This window comes from Cucurbita pepo, chromosome LG09 (assembly GCF_002806865.2).
Source record: "Cucurbita pepo subsp. pepo cultivar mu-cu-16 chromosome LG09, ASM280686v2, whole genome shotgun sequence".
In the NCBI taxonomy this organism is placed as follows: Eukaryota; Viridiplantae; Streptophyta; class Magnoliopsida; order Cucurbitales; family Cucurbitaceae; genus Cucurbita; species Cucurbita pepo.
In genome coordinates, this window is record NC_036646.1 from 4,801,665 (window position 1) to 4,818,016 (window position 16,352).

Below are 16,352 nucleotides of genomic sequence, written 5' to 3' on the forward strand. Positions count from 1 at the left end.
TTTTTTTTTTTTTTTTTTTTTTTTTTTTTTTTTTTTTTTTTTTTTTTTGCAATATCGCGTTACTATGTATGAAATGATAGAGGGTTTACTAGTTTAAGATGGATAAATCAACAAACTGTTAGTCGATAGATGAGCCCTTTGGGGCTTGTTTATGATGAATGATGGGCTAGAAAACAAGGTGTCTGTAGTTTAGTGGTGAGAATTCCACGTTGTGGCCGTGGAGACCTGGGCTAGAATCCCAGTAGCCACATTTATTTTTCTTTATTCTTTAATCGGGGACTGAGCCTTGGGTGGATATCAAAGTGGTAGAGTTTTGCGGTGAGAGCCACATTTGTTTTCTAATTTTCAATAACCAAATCAACCATGTTAGTATAACTCAAAAGCAAAAATTGCAAACAATAAACCTCAAGTATGACATTCATAACGATGTACTATGGTCCTTGTTCCACCTCGAGTAGAGTTCAGAACCCACCCAACCCTCCAAAAAATGCCAATGAGTTATGAGATGATACGATCATGTCTAGTTACTATGTAGGAAACGATAAAGGGTTTGCTAGTTTTTATGCTTAAGAGTTGATAGGTATGCCCCAAAAGACTAGATTTTGATCAATGATAGGCTAAATATCAAACTAGTTGCAAACTGTGGTGAGAATTTCATGTTGAGCTAGGCTTGAATCATAGTAGTCACATTTGGTTTTTAATCCTAAAAAATATTAGTTTCTTATTTTTTATTTTCGAATTAATAACACAAACCATTTGAAAGTGAAATGGAGTTTGATGAAATAATTACCCAAAATTTGTAACCATCTGAAAGTGGCAGAGTTTTGGGTTAGAGCCACATTTGTTTTCTAATTTTTAATAACATTCACGTAAATGTTAATCTAGGATCTGACACAAAAACATTTATCTCCTTAGCTTTTAGCTACAAATCAGCCATGTAAATATAACTCAAAAGCAAAGATCTGACATTTGTCTCCTTAGCTTTTAGCTACACATCAGCCATGTAAATATAACTCAAAAGCAAAAAATACAAATAATAGACCTCAAGTATGACATTGATGTACTATGGTCCTTGTTCCACCTCGAGTAGAGTTCTCATAACCCACAACAAGATTTAAACTGTGGGCAAAGCCAGATGATTTCGAGTTTGTCTCCTTAACCACTCGGACTATTTAAAACTAGTCAACAGTAGGATTCGAGCCTATGCAGGCATAGCCCAATAGATTTCAAGTTTGTCTCCTTAACCATTCGAACATATTGACACCCTTATATGAAGAATGATTTGTTCCTTGTTCAACCGATGTGAGATTTTAATAGAATTATTCAAACCTGCGTAGGCATAGCCCAACAGATTTCGAGTCTGTCTCCTTAACCACTCGGACATATTGACACCCCTTACATAAGGAATGATTCCTTCCCCTTAACCATTGGGACATATTGACACACTTATATAAAGAATTATTTGTTCCTCGTTGTTCAACCAATGCGTGATTTCACAGTAAAGCTAACAAATTTGTCGCTGATGTGAGATTTCACAATAAAGCTAAAAAAATTCGACTATACGAATTCGAACCTTAGCAGCCATAGCCCAACAGATCCTTAACTACTCGGACTACTAAAAGCTACAAAAACTCGTCGATTCAAAATTCGTAAGGAATGATTCGTTCCTTGTTCAAATGATGTGAGATTTAACAATAAAACTAAAAGAATAACTACTCGGACTACTAAAAATTCAAGAACAGCACGATTCGAATCTGCGCAAGCATAGCCCAACAGATTTCAAGTCTATCTCCTTAACCACTTGGACATACTGACGTCCTTATATAAAAAATGATTCTTTCCTTGTTCAGCCGGTGTGAGATATCAAACCAGACATCTTATATAAAGAATGATTCGTTCCTTGTTCAATGGATGTATGATTTCACAATAAAACTAACAAAAACTCGTCAACTTAAGGATTCAAACCTAAGCAGGCATAGCCCAACAAATTTCGAGTCTGTCTCCTTAACCACTCAGACATATTGACACCCTTATATAAAAAATTATCTGTTCCTTATTTAACCGATGTGTGATTTCATAATAAAGCTAAAAAATTTGTCGATTCGAACATGGCAGGCATAGCCCAATAGATTTAAAGTTTGTCTCCTTAACCACTCCGACATATTAACACCCCTTATATAAGGAATAAGGAATGACACCCCTTATACAAGGAATAAGGAATGATTGACACCCCTTATATAAGGAATAAGGGATGAGTCCTTCCTTGTTCAAGAGATGTGTGATTTCACAATAAAATTAAAAACTCAGACATATTGACACCCCTTCTATAATGAATAAGGAGTGATTCGTTCCTTGTTCAACCGGTGTGTGATTTCACAGTAAAATTAAAAACATTAACACCCCTGATACCATAACCGCTCAAGAATGGAATGAAACCACTCAGACATATTGACAGCAGGATTCGAACCTACGCAGGCATAGCTCAATAGATTTCGAGTCTATCTCCTTAACCACTCGAACATATTGACACCCTTATATGAACGATTCATTCCTTGTTCAACCGATGTCAGATTTCACAATAAAGCTAAAAATTCGTCAACAGGCAAGCATAGCCCAATAGATTTCAAGTCTGTCTCCTTAACCACTTGGATATATTGACACTCCTATATAAAGAATTATTCGTTCCTTGTTCAACCGATGTGTGATTTCACAATAAAGCTAAAATTTCGTTCCTTGTTCAACCGATGTGTGATTTCACAATAAAGCTAAAAAATTCGTCGATTCGAACCTAAGCAGGCATAGTCCAACAGATTTCGAGTCTGCCTCCTTAACCATTCAGAAATTTTAAGACCCCTTACATAAGGAATGATTCATTCCTTGTTCAACGGATTTGAGATTTCACAATAAAGCTAAAAATTCGTCGCAAGATTCAAACCTGATTTCAAGTCTAGACATATTAACACCCCTTATATAAGGAATGATGCACAGGCTATCCTTATATAAGGAATGATGCACAGGCTATCCTTATATAAGGAATGATTCAACAACCTGTGTTGTCTCCTTAACCACTCGAACATATTGACACCCCTTATGTAAGGAATGATACGTTTCCCTTAACTACTTGGACATATTGATTTCAAGTATATAAGGAATGATGCGCAGGCTATCCTTATATAAGGAATGACTCAACAACAGAATTCGAACCTGCGTTGTCTCTTTAATCCCTCGAACATATTGACACCCCTTATGTAAGGAATGATTCGTTTCCCTTAACCACTCAAACATATTGACACCCCTTATATAAGAAATGATTTGTTTCCTGTGGGATTTAACAATAAAGCTAAAAAGTTGTGAACAACAGAATTCATGGGCAAAGCCCAATACATTTCTAGTCTATCTCCTTAACCACTCAGACATGTTGACACCCCTTATATAAGGAATGATTCATTTCCTATTCAACTGATGATGTGGGATCTCACAACAAAGCTAAAAAGTAGCCAATAGTAGAATTCCTCTTTAACCACTGACATATTGACACCCCTTCTCGACAAAGCTAAAAATTGCCAATAGCAGAATTCCTTGTCAACCACTCGGAGATTCGTTCCCTGTCCAAAGTTTAAAAAGTCGTTTCGTTCCAGATGTGGGATTTCCCAATAAAACTAAATAAAGTCATCACAACAAGATTTGAACCTCTCCAAGCAAAACCCAACAGATTTCAAGTTTTTCTCCTTAACAACTCAAACATATTGACACGCTTATATAAGAAAAGATTCATTCTCTATTCCACTTATGTGGGATCTCACGATAAAGCTAAAAAGTCGTTAATAGCAAAATTCCTCCTTAACCTCTCGGACATACTTATATAAGGAATTATTTGTTCCCTATCCAGCCAATGTGAGCAGAATTCTTCCTGAACCACTCGGACATAATTATATAAGGAATGATTCGTTTCCTGTCCAACCGATGTGAGATTTCACAATAAAGCTCAAAAGCTGAATTTCGTAGGATTCAATAACACCATAGTAATTTCATGGAAGAATCAAGAGAAGAAAGAAAAGAAAAGACAGCTTATAAATGGTGATTATCGAAAGCAACGAGTAGATGTTCTTTACTCTTTTGGCTTAGCTACCTTTGGTTATTCTTTTGCAATTGATAAACTAATAGGAGAGTAAGTAAGCCCCAAGAACCCCAACTTCTCGACCCTACATGGGTTACAATCTCTAAGGCAAACAGGCTATTTTTAAAGACTTTTCTAAGGAAGTTGTAGATTAAACACTCTTGACAACAAGTTAATTAACATCCAAATTCTTGAAGTGTTTAATGTCGTAGCCTTGTCTTTTGAACTTTTTGAACGTAACTTAATTTATAAGAATAAGAATCTAAGATAATATACCATAAAAAAGGTTAGTGGAGAATATAATAATTATTTCTAAACAAATCTCATAATAATAGAAAACGAAATCTTATATTCCAAAACAAAGTCTGTGTCCACATGTGAAGTCTAACACATGGAGTGAATTTTTATTAAGGAAAAATTGATGACACCAACCTAAGCTAACGAAGTAAATAATCTTACTATCGACATGGTTATATTTGATGTTGACACGTGCTTTGTGGTTCTGCACGTATCATAGATTTGATATGTGTGAATTGTTTATGAATTAATATGACTATGATATGTTATGTATGTATTATGATATGTGAATGATATGATAACTTTTACGTTATGATGTGTTCAATGATATGTGTGAGATAGGATACGAGAAGGATGCGATAAATGTAATGTAATGATATGACTAAGATATGATTGATATAACGATGGTTCGGTTATGTATAGAAAATGATATGATTATGATGATTGATAGAATGATGTGGTTAGGATACGTTCCTATAATGGTATGAATAGGATACGTCCCTGTAACGGTATGAGTAGGATACGTTCATAAAACAATATGATTAGGATACGTTCCTGCAACGATAATACTAGGATATGTTCATGACACGATATGATTTAGAATACATTGGGAAACGATATGACTAAGGATATGCATATGGAAACGATATGACTACAAGGATATGGTCATGATAGATTGATAAAACGATACGATAAGGTTATGTATATAAAATGTTATGATTATGATTATGATGAATTGATAAAACGATACGATTAGGCTATGTATAGAAAAACGTTATGATCATGATAAACTGATAATATGATACAATAAGTTTATGTATAGAAAACCTTATGGTTATGATAAATTGATAAAATGATACGATAAGGTTATGTATAGAAAAACATTATTGTTATGATAGACTGATAGAACGATACGGTATGATTATGTATTGCAAAAGATATGATTATGATGGACTGATGAAATGATATGTGATAAGTTTAGGAAATAATATGACTAAGGTACCTTCGTGAAACGATATGATTGTGGTATGTATAAGAACGTTAAGGCTATGATAAGTTAGAAAATGAGATGACCACGAAATGTTTACGAAATGATATGATATGGGAATGACGAATATATATTTATATAGTAAAATGGTATGAGAATGATATGATATAGGTTACGAAATATGTAATTATTTATATGTTTATGATATGACATAATGTGAACTGATATGTTAGGAATATGTTATGTGATTGTTATGGTATACGTTATGATATGATACGTGCATGTTGAGAATTGTTATGTCTAGAAGTATGAAAACGTTATGATATGATGTATGTGTGACAAATGATATGATATGATTGACATACAAAACGACGAACTAGCATGAAATATAACTCCGACGTATGCATGAAAGATATGATAAATAATATGTTAAACAAATTAAGAAATGATATGAAAAACGATATGATATATACAAAACGCTAGCGGGGTTGTATTAAATGATAATGAAAGTGGAAAAATTTTGGTTTCATGCATTGGGGGATACCCCTTATCCTTCACGATAGTACAGACACGTACGTTACAAGATAGGAAAACGATAATTATGGTTATCATAATGTTGCGATGACCAAGCAAGAAAATGATCATTATGTTTATCATAAAGTTGCGACGGTCAAGCAGGAAAACAATCATTATGTTTAACAGAATGTTTTCGTGACAGCCGCTAATTCTAACGGGTGTCCGACATCAAGAGCTCCCAAAGTATGCTCGCCCAACCAAAAAGGGGTCCAGGAGGTGTGTAAACCGACTGATGAGTCCATACTCGCACATGTGAACCGTGTGTAGGAAAAGTGATTACACATCCAAGTTGCTCGTTAGGAATACTCGTGTAGGAAAACGGACTGTTATGATAGGTCACATTCATGAAATTATATGTATTTGCAATTAACCCTAACAGTGGGGTCACTTACTAAGTATTTTTTAAATATTCAAGTCACGTGTTACTTCTATTTCAGGTTAAAGCAAGGTATTCCTATACGACTAACGACGACATCACAATTAGAGACCATGACACATGCATAGGGTAGTCACATTTATTTTTCTTAAACTTAGGTTAGAGTAGGATGTTTTTAATATAATCATTCATTTATTTTATTTAGTTCTTTGTGGTGTCGTTTTAAAGATGTTTTCGAACACATAAATTCATGATTGTGTTTTAAGATAAAAGTTATGTTTTATGAAACTTTAAATGAAATAATTCTGCATGCAATGTTCATGATAAATATACAGTAGCGACCTCAGATTAAATAGAAAATTTCGGGCGTTGCAAAAAGATAGGAAAAGAAATGAAGAAAAAAAAAATAAAGAGAGAAATGAAATTCTAGAGAGAGAAGGGGAATTAACTCCGATTTTGGCTATAAGAAGTCTGATTCCGGTCGAGCCTCCATCACAAAACCTACACAGAACCTAGAGAAGAAGCGCTCTGGATCCAAAACCATCAAGAAACAAGGAAAATCTGAAAATAACTTCTTGAATCTTTATCCTCGTATTTCCTTCGTATCTATGAGAAAATTAAGAGTTAGATTCTAAAATTTAAGTATGTTAATCTAGGAAGAATTGCGATCATAATCCTTAAAGGAAGTTGTAGTCGATACGGACCAATGATAGGAGTCCCGGCGTTCGTCAAAATTTGAGTATTACACTTTTGGCTAACTTTGGACTCTGTTATATTCATCTCTACTTAGAAATAAATTATAAGAAAAATACTTACAATTTCTACCGAGAAACCAAATTGAAACGAGTTAAGTACAAGAAGTTATTAAAATTGAAAGAAATTAGGAAGAAAGTGTAAAACAGAACGTAGTCTGGGAAATGCAAAACGCAGGAACACACGTCTGAAGGAGAAGGAACACGTGTCAAAGATGTACGGAGCCACATGTTGGGAAGGAGGGAGGCTGCACATCTTACTCAGTGAGGACACGCCTCCCATCATCATTTGTGGAGAGAAAATAAAAATAAAAAATATCTCAGGTCCGATAGGATTTGAAGGCCGACGACTCGATAACCCGCGCACAACCCAAAAGACGTTAGCCCGCGCACGACCCAAAAGATGTTAGCGTAAGAGAATTCTGATTCTCAGCGCATACTTCCAATTTCAAACTCATGCCCTCGACCTTTGCGGACCAACCACATCGTGCCAGTACCATAATGCGCATCCTCCTCCCTCATGCTCGATTATTTCTCTATTGCGTGGAAGAGCGTGCTACACGTGTGAGAGTTAGTTTTTGGCCTTGTTATATATGTATGTGTTTAATTCATGCCGAAAGAATGATGAAAATTTCTTAACTATGAACTTTGGGAGGTTGATGGATGTTATCTCCCCGTTGAGCATGTATGTTTATATGTAAGATGATGCTAGATGACTATTGTGTGCACACTCAGTCAATTTTCATAATCTAATATTATGTTAAGTCTAGAGACTTGTGGTTAGAGTGACTAGTCACTAAGTATAGACTTAACATTTTCCATAGGAGCCTAACGGACCACCACGGCATATGAACCACCTCAGAAGCATCCTTAGGCTGCTAGTTGTGTGAACAGTGTTTATAACTTTGTGGGGGACCAAAGGTTGTTGATTAGAACCCACTACTCCTAGTCCTTTCGCATGGAAAGAAGAGACTCACGTCGTACAACCCATTAATTGCATGAGATAAGGAAGGGGTCGCGCCTCGAAATGAGAGAGAATATTATGGGCCTGATAGATATTCAGCACACCCCTAGATAAAATGCCATTTAGCCTCAAATAGCCATGCATGAGGTAGCAGCTCATAGATAGACATTGGTCATTCAGAACTCGACATAAGGAACTCTTAGGATTTAAATGAAAGAGAATCAAAATACCCCAAAAGAATAAGATCAATCAATACGATAAGAGCTATGAGTAAACTACTTACTTAGTTCAATGATTGTAAGTAGGTTTGAGTTCCTAAGAAGCTCCATCTTTGTTAATCTAAATAACCACAACTCTACCAAAAAAAATTTCTCATGGTTTGAATTATTTGAATCATTTATAAATTTTTATTTTTAATAAAAAATAAAATATTAATTCGTAAAATATTTATTAATATATTTTGAAACCTTTAATAAGAAGGGTTAATTTAAAAAAATTATATTCTAAATAGTTAAAAAATAAAAAAAAAATAAAAAAAAAAATTAAGAGGGGATGGAGAATAAAGAATAAAAAAATATATATAATTATGAAATTAAATATAAATATAAATAAAATGTACTAAAATTAACAAAATTCCCCTTTACAATTTGTAGCCCAGCTCCTCACACTTTCGTCTTCTACGTATATGATTCTGACTTGAATCTCTCCGGACTCAACTCCAGTGAGGCGCAGCCAAACATCTTGCACCACCTCCCCATCCACGCATCGTATCGAGTATTCCTCCTGAAAGCAGTCGTCCATTCCCGGAACCACCTTCCTCAGCGTCGTCTCGCCCCCCGATATTCCTAGAATCTTACTCAGCCGACTTGCCGACTGCATTGGCTGAAGGTTGAACGTTGCTCGCCCCATCTTGTCGTCTCGCTTGAACAGATCTTTGTCGAACATTTCCTGCGGAACAATCTGCTCAGATGCGGAAACAAAAACGGAGATCGATCCAGCGCTCGAGTGAGATCGCAAAAATCACTTACGAATTTCAAGACTGCAGAGTGTTTCGTGTCCATCGTGAAGTTCAGTTCCTCGTTCCATACTGGATTTAGGTTACTGCTGATTACTTTCGTCCTTGCTTTCTGTTTCAGAATGTGAATCGTTAATTAAATTAGGTGATAACGCTCCAAGGATGAAATCCGGAAGAAATAGTTTAGATTTTGAAGAACATTCGCTAACGCTCCAAGGATGAAATTCGGAAGAAATAGTTGAGATTTTGAAGAACATTCACTAACGCTCGAAGGATGAAATCTGGAAGAAATCCGGAAGAAATTCGGAAGAAATAGTTGAGGTTTTGAAGAACATTCACACTAACGCTGGAAGGATGAAATTAGGAAGAAATAGTTTAGATTTTGAAGAACATTCACACTAACGCTGGAAGGATGAAATTCGGAAGAAATAGTTTAGATTTTGAAGAACATTCACACTAACGCTGGAAGGATGAAATTCGGAAGAAATAGTTTAGATTTTGAAGAACATTCACACTAACGCTGGAAGGATGAAATTCGGAAGAAATAGTTTAGATTTTGAAGAACATTCACACTAACGCTGGAAGGATGAAATTCGGAAGAAATAGTTTAGATTTTGAAGAACATTCACACTAACGCTGGAAGGATGAAATTCGGAAGAAATAGTTTAGATTTTGAAGAACATTCACACTAACGCTGGAAGGATGAAATTCGGAAGAAATAGTTTAGATTTTGAAGAACATTCACACCAACGCTGGAAGGATATGAAATTCTGAAGAAATAGTTGAGATTTTGAAGAACATTCACCTGTTTCCCCAATTTGACGACGACATACGGATCGCTAGTTTTGAAATCTCGAATCACCAGATCTCTCCCTTGGATTATGATCACTTTCAGCCGCCCCGAAGTCTCCACCGCCATTACCTCAGGAATTTGAATCGAGCCTCAAAAATGAATGGATTCAAAGCTTGTTTGAAGATGAAGATGGAAGAACAGAGACGATTTGCTTGTGGTCTCAAAGCTGAAGAGTTTCAAGATTTATCAATCACAGAAATCAAAACCACACCGGTAAATCAACTTGAATCTAGTTTTTCTTTGAAGTTGCAAATTGGAAGCAAAAAAAATGACGGAACTCCCATCGTTAGTAACGAAGAAACAAATTAATTAGGATGAAGTAAATTTTGGTTCATAGCCAAAGATCATAAAATGAGAAAATAAAAGTTCAGCGTTGAACTACTGAGCCCAAAAGTGGTTTTCAACCGACGATTTGTTTTTCTTCAACCTTAGATTTCCGTTCATCATCCAAAACTGACTTTAGTTTAAAAACTTCTTAAGTTTATTTTTTTAATATTTTTCTTAATTAAATTACGCATAAAATCGTATTGTTACTGGTGATACTTGGTATCTTAAATTAGTTTGGTCAAAACTACATATATTTTTCTTTTATAAGGTTTAAAATTGAATTTCTCATTTTATATTTTATACCGTCACAATTATATCAAGAATAACGCTTTTTGTAATTTTACCAAACTATACTACTTAATTAAAATACATCAAAATTAAAATGGTAAGTCGTAGTTTTGATTAGATTAAAAATTAAAATATCATTTATAATCCTATACTTGAGCACTTATTTTTCAAAATTAGTTTTTGTATTTTTAATATGTCTTAAAATCATTATAAAAAAAATTGTCTTTTTATGAATATTATTTATTATTTTTTTATCAAGATCAATTAAAGTTAACTTCAAACTAATAATAAATATTAATTTTAAGCTAGATTAAAAAGTAAAAAATAAATAAATTTAGACGTTTCCGAGGGTAATCTTGGACGGGTAATCTTGAACAATAGGTAGATACGACCCATTTTGTAAATTATTACAAATGATTTTATCTAAAATCATTCATGTTAAAACATATGAGTGTGTGTATTCTATACAAAAAAATTTGTATGAGACTGAACCACGAACTATTTAATTCTTTTTTTTATAAAGATGTTCATTGAGAAGATTCAAAGATTAATATTTTATATGATTATCATATATGATTGGATCTTAATCCTGATTAAGTTACAAACTTGTGATGGTGAGAGTTTATCTTTTAACTTGCATGGGTGAAAATGACTTTTGTAGCCAATTTGATTTATAAACCGTTGGTATTTTTGCTCTTAATTAATTAATGTTAATATTTTGATGGTAGAAAACCTACTCTTAATTACTAAAATTTTTAATGTTTTACAGTGTTATCTTAATACTTTTTGAATCACTCAAATTGGATCTACAACGAAGAAATTAGGACCGAAACAACATATTGGAAAAGACGACATAATGACTAAGTTGGAAGGATATATGTATAGAATATTTAAAAATTTAAAAAAAAAAAAAAAAAAACTAAAGACTCAACTTTTTCGAGAGAATATATGATTCATAGCAAGACGAAAATTACGAGAACTGAAATACATCGGAGGAATAAGAGATTTGTTAAGCAGTTCTCAATTTTGATGCTAGACATTAGAGATGTCTGAGAATGGACAAAGTATTTTGCTTTGTTGAAGGATTGCAACCCTAGACCAAAACAAAATTATACGAACAAAGGATTCAAAATCTTGCTACCACACTCACTACTTCAAAGAGACTCCTAGACTTTGGGGGCAAAGGTCAAAAAAAGAGTACACCGACCCAAAACTCTAGAGGAAAACCTTATAAGACACTGGGTCAGTGGAATGAAAGCCTTAATAGGCCATATGGAGGGAACAATAGACCAAATGGAAGAACAAATAAACCTCCTCAGACTACAATTGTCGGGTGTCCCAAGGGCCTTACCCCCTAAAGGAACTATCCATTGATGCCTTTACATTCCTTGTTATGCAAAGACCCCCATAAGTTATCCTATTGTCCTCATCGAGCGTTCCTTAGTGCACTCTAAGTTTCCATACAAGAGGGCAACACCCAAGAGTCTAATTAGTAGCAGAAAAAGAGGAAGTTCAAGATACTCTTAGAATGGGTGTGTTGAAATTTCTATTGGCCATGCAAAATAAGATCGACCGGAAGGAAGTAACTAAAAAATAAACTCACAACCTAGCTAGAGCACCCTAGGAAACTCAAGCGAGACCCATAATTTCATCTCTGACCAAGAAACTCGCATATTGTGACTTATGATAGAGAAGGACCTTGAAAAAAAATGGAAGTATTTAATTTAGAGACCCTACCTACCGTTGGAGTCTCAAAGAGAGTCTCTCTGAAACGAGGGGCTTGGTCAGGAGAAATGGACCTAGTTGTAGTTCGCATGGATAACTTTGACGTGGTACTTGGGATGGACTTTCTCTTCGAGCACAAAGTCATTCCAATGGCAATGGCAAAGTGAATAGTGATTACTGATTGCAGCCCCATCGTAATCCTCAGAAGCATCACATAACCATGTGACCTAAGAATGATTTCTGCCCCACAACTAAAAAAAGGGGTTCCCTTTGGTGGAGGATGTAACCACCACTGAACCCATCTCGAGTGAAGTTATCGATGTCCTCCACAATTAGGCTAACATAATGTCAGATAGCTTAGCAAAAACGTTACCATCTCGTCGAGAGATTGATCTCGAAATCGAGCATCTCCATGGATTCAAACCTCTAGCGAAAAATGCATATCGAATGGCTCCACCAAAGTTAGTCGAATTGAGAAGGCAATTAGACGAATTGTCGGCTACAATGTTCATTTACCCCGCAAAGACTCCCTATAGGCCCCCATGTTATTTTAGAAGAAGAATGATGAGACGTTACATATCTGCATCAACTACAGAGCTTTGAACAAGGTGATAGTACGTAACAAATATCCCCTACTGATAATATCCGACATGTTTGACCAACTTCACGGGCCAAATACTTCATGGAGCTGGACTTACGATCAGGGTACTACCAAATACGCATTGCTGAGAGAGATGAACCCAAGACAACGTGCATAACGAGATATGAGGCTTTTGAGTTTTTAGTAATGTCTTTCGGCCTTCTATCTTTCAGCCTGGAGAAGGCCCAATCTACATTCTACTTGTTGTTGTATACCTTGATGACAGTCGTATTGTAACGTCCCTAATTTTTTTTAACCTAATTAGTGTCGTCATCTCATGCATGTTCTAATGATATATGCAGAAATTGATAATAAATATCTTTAAAATAAAACCATGGACTTACCTATTAAGTTCAAAACCACTAAATTAAAATAACATAGTTTTAAATATAAAACAAAGTGCATTAAAAACATCTATCCACTACTAATTGAAATTCAATGAAATCTATACTCTATCACGCTTACAACAACCCTTAGTTCTCACCTATAATAATTTAGGTGACATAATACAAGACATATTAAAATTTTAGCTCAACTAAATATGGCATTATTTCTAACCTAAGTCCTAAAGCTAGCTAAAATTAGGCAAATAAAAGTCTTACGGACCTCAAATACTTAAAGAATGTTAAAAATGGTTTCAGGAGGGTTGAAAACCTAGGAAACGGTATATAATTTGAATACCGAGTCGTGTAAGCCGAGAAGCCGAGCCGCTAAATCGAACCGTCAAGCCAAGCTGGAGCAAGCCGACGGAGCCGCTGCGTCGAGTTGAGCCAAGATTATTCGCAGCTAGAAGCGGTCACGTGCCAGACGTGTGGGAGCCGAGGGAAACGCGCGGGTTGTCGGGTCACAGCTCGGGTCGCTGGGTCACGTGTACGGGCCGCAGTATGTTGGGTCGAAACGGATGCGGACTGGTTTTCATGTGGGCTAGGGTCTTGGCAGTAAAGAGCTTGGGTCGTTGAGCCGTGAAGGTTGGGTTGGAAACTGTGTGCGGCCGTGGATCGAACCCTATCCGACCTGACGATTCGTCTTCTTCACCCGAAAATGCAGAATGGAACCCTCCATTTTTTCCTTTCTTTTTATGATGATGTTTCGATGATTCTGACGCCATTTTTGCATGATTCTGATACCGTTCGTTCACTCCTCGTTGTATAACATGCATCACCCTTCTCAAACAAATGTGTCTTCGCACGAACATGCATCACGTTCCTCAGACATGTCATCAAGTGTGGAAAAATCAATATGGATAGTGTTTAGATAAAAAGTTATCGAGGACTGAGAGTCCCCACTTCAGTGACCAATGTACGATCCTTTCTAAGATTAGCAAACTACTATAAGCTTTTCATTGAAGGGTTTTCACGATGAGCCGTCCCATTAATAGAACTACTACAAAAAAAGAGCACTCTTAATTGTAGTTAGATGAGTGCCAAAAAATATTTGAAGGCCACCCCATTGCCTATGAAAGTCGGAAGCTCAATAATGCAGAAAGAGATATACTGTCTCCAAAAAAGAAATGTTCGTTGTGGTCCGTTGTTTTAGAGTCTCGATACAATATATATTGGGATCACACTTTGTGGTGAAGATGGACAATAATGTCATTTTCCACTTTACTGACCAACCAAATTTGACCTCAAAGCAAGTCTGGTGGCAAGAATCATTAGCTGAGTTTGTCTTCAATTTCGAGCATAAAGTAGGAAAGAGTAACCAAGTTGTCGATGCACTGAGTCGGAAGGGCATACATGTATCCCTATGCATGCTAGCCCACATTCATTCTAGTAAGATCGACAGATCGATGCGTGACATCATAAAAGAACACCTGCACAAAAACCCTTCGCCCAAAGCTATTGTTGATCTAGCCAAAGCTGGAAAGACTAGACAATTTTGAGTGGAAGGAGACCTTCTACTTACAAAAGAAAACATATTGTATGTTCCAGAATGGGAGAACTGAGGAACAAGCTCATCTAGGAATCTCACAATACTTTATGGGTTGGACACCTCAAGTGGCGACAAACTTACGCCTTAGTCAAGAAATGTTACTTTTGGTCAAACATGCAAGATGACATCATGTAGTATACTAAGGCGTCACTCATTTGCCAACAAGATAAAGTCAAGAAGACCAAGATCTTGGGACTCCTTGAACCCCTGCTAGTGCCGATAAGACCTTGAAAAATTATGTCACTAGACTTCAAACACAACTCCCGAAAGTAGGCAAACATGAAGCCATCTTGGTTATCATAGACTGATTCTCGAAATACATCACATTTGTTTCCACTCCCAAAATATGCTCGGTTGAGTTAATAGCTTAATTGTTCTTTAAACATAATGTGAAGTTGTGGGGCATATCATCGAGCATCATTAGTGATAGAGACAACAAATTCATTGAAATATTTTGGATCCAGTGACTCATGTTCATGGAGATGACCTTAAATATCTCTTCGAGCTACCATTCTTAGACCGACGGATAGACATAGTGGTTCAACTGCTCGCTTGAAGAGTATTTGCGTCACTTTGTTGAAATTGGTCAGAAGAATTGGGTAGAACGGTTAGATGTCGCTCAATTTTGTTTTAATTGTCAAATGAGTTCATCTACTTAGAAGAGACTCTTTGAAATAGTAAGTGAACGACAATCAGCCCTGCCCCATATTATTGACCAACCATATACCGGGAAAAATCCTCAATCCCCAAAACTTCACAATGGAATGGAAGGAGACAATAGATATATAGGCAAAGTTTACTTGTAGAAAGCTTCTAAACACATGAAGAAGTGGGCAGACAGGAAACGTTGCCCTCTCCAATTTCGAGTAGGAGATCAAGTCCTTACAAAATTGAGGATATCAATTTCGAAAAGCATATAAAACAATATTCATCACAAATCTCATCATAGGGGCATTTTGGTAAATTCTTACCTCATGCATAACGTACTCATTTATATTGCCCAACCTATATTCTAGTCATGCATATTCTCTTTCTAGCATTGCATAATACATAAAAGAACATGTTTCGAAAAAATTTCATACTCATCCAAAAATGCCCTTTCAAAGTCTTTGACATACGTATTTTAACCACCTAAGGTAAGGAATGCTTGCATGCTAGCACGTCCTAGCAATCTACAAAGTATTATTTGCCTCAAGTTTATGTGGTTATTTAAATGGATGAAATGTGCCTTCTTAAGCTAGTTTTTGTGCGGGTTAAAAGCTCCAAAGTTTCTGAAATTTCTATATAGGTCCTAACTCGAGTACATAAATATACCCCGTAAGCAAACAACTTTTAAACTCTCATTGCATCCTTAACCTAGTAGAAGACCTCAAGCTTTACTCTAAGCTCTAGGTGTATTACTCTTGCTATATACAATCTTGGGTAGCTAGCTTAGCTCACACAGAGGTAATCGATATCTAGAGATGAGGTGATACCTCAAAAGACTTCGTACAAATGGGAGA

General features: G+C 35.8%; 1 protein-coding gene across 1 annotated transcript in view; it reads right to left on the reverse strand.

The window, feature by feature from the left end:
• LOC111802087 (protein C2-DOMAIN ABA-RELATED 11-like) overlaps positions 1-10,195 on the reverse strand; it is a 28,211-nt gene extending 18,016 nt beyond the window's left edge. The window contains exons 1-3 of the mRNA XM_023686334.1: positions 9,891-10,195; positions 9,099-9,197; positions 8,725-9,018 (exon numbers count right to left, since the gene is read on the reverse strand). Coding sequence (XP_023542102.1) covers positions 8,725-9,018; positions 9,099-9,197; positions 9,891-10,004 — 507 coding nt within the window. The 5' untranslated portion in view covers positions 10,005-10,195. The remainder of the gene's footprint in view (positions 1-8,724; positions 9,019-9,098; positions 9,198-9,890) is intronic.
• Positions 10,196-16,352: the final 6,157 nt, after the last annotated feature.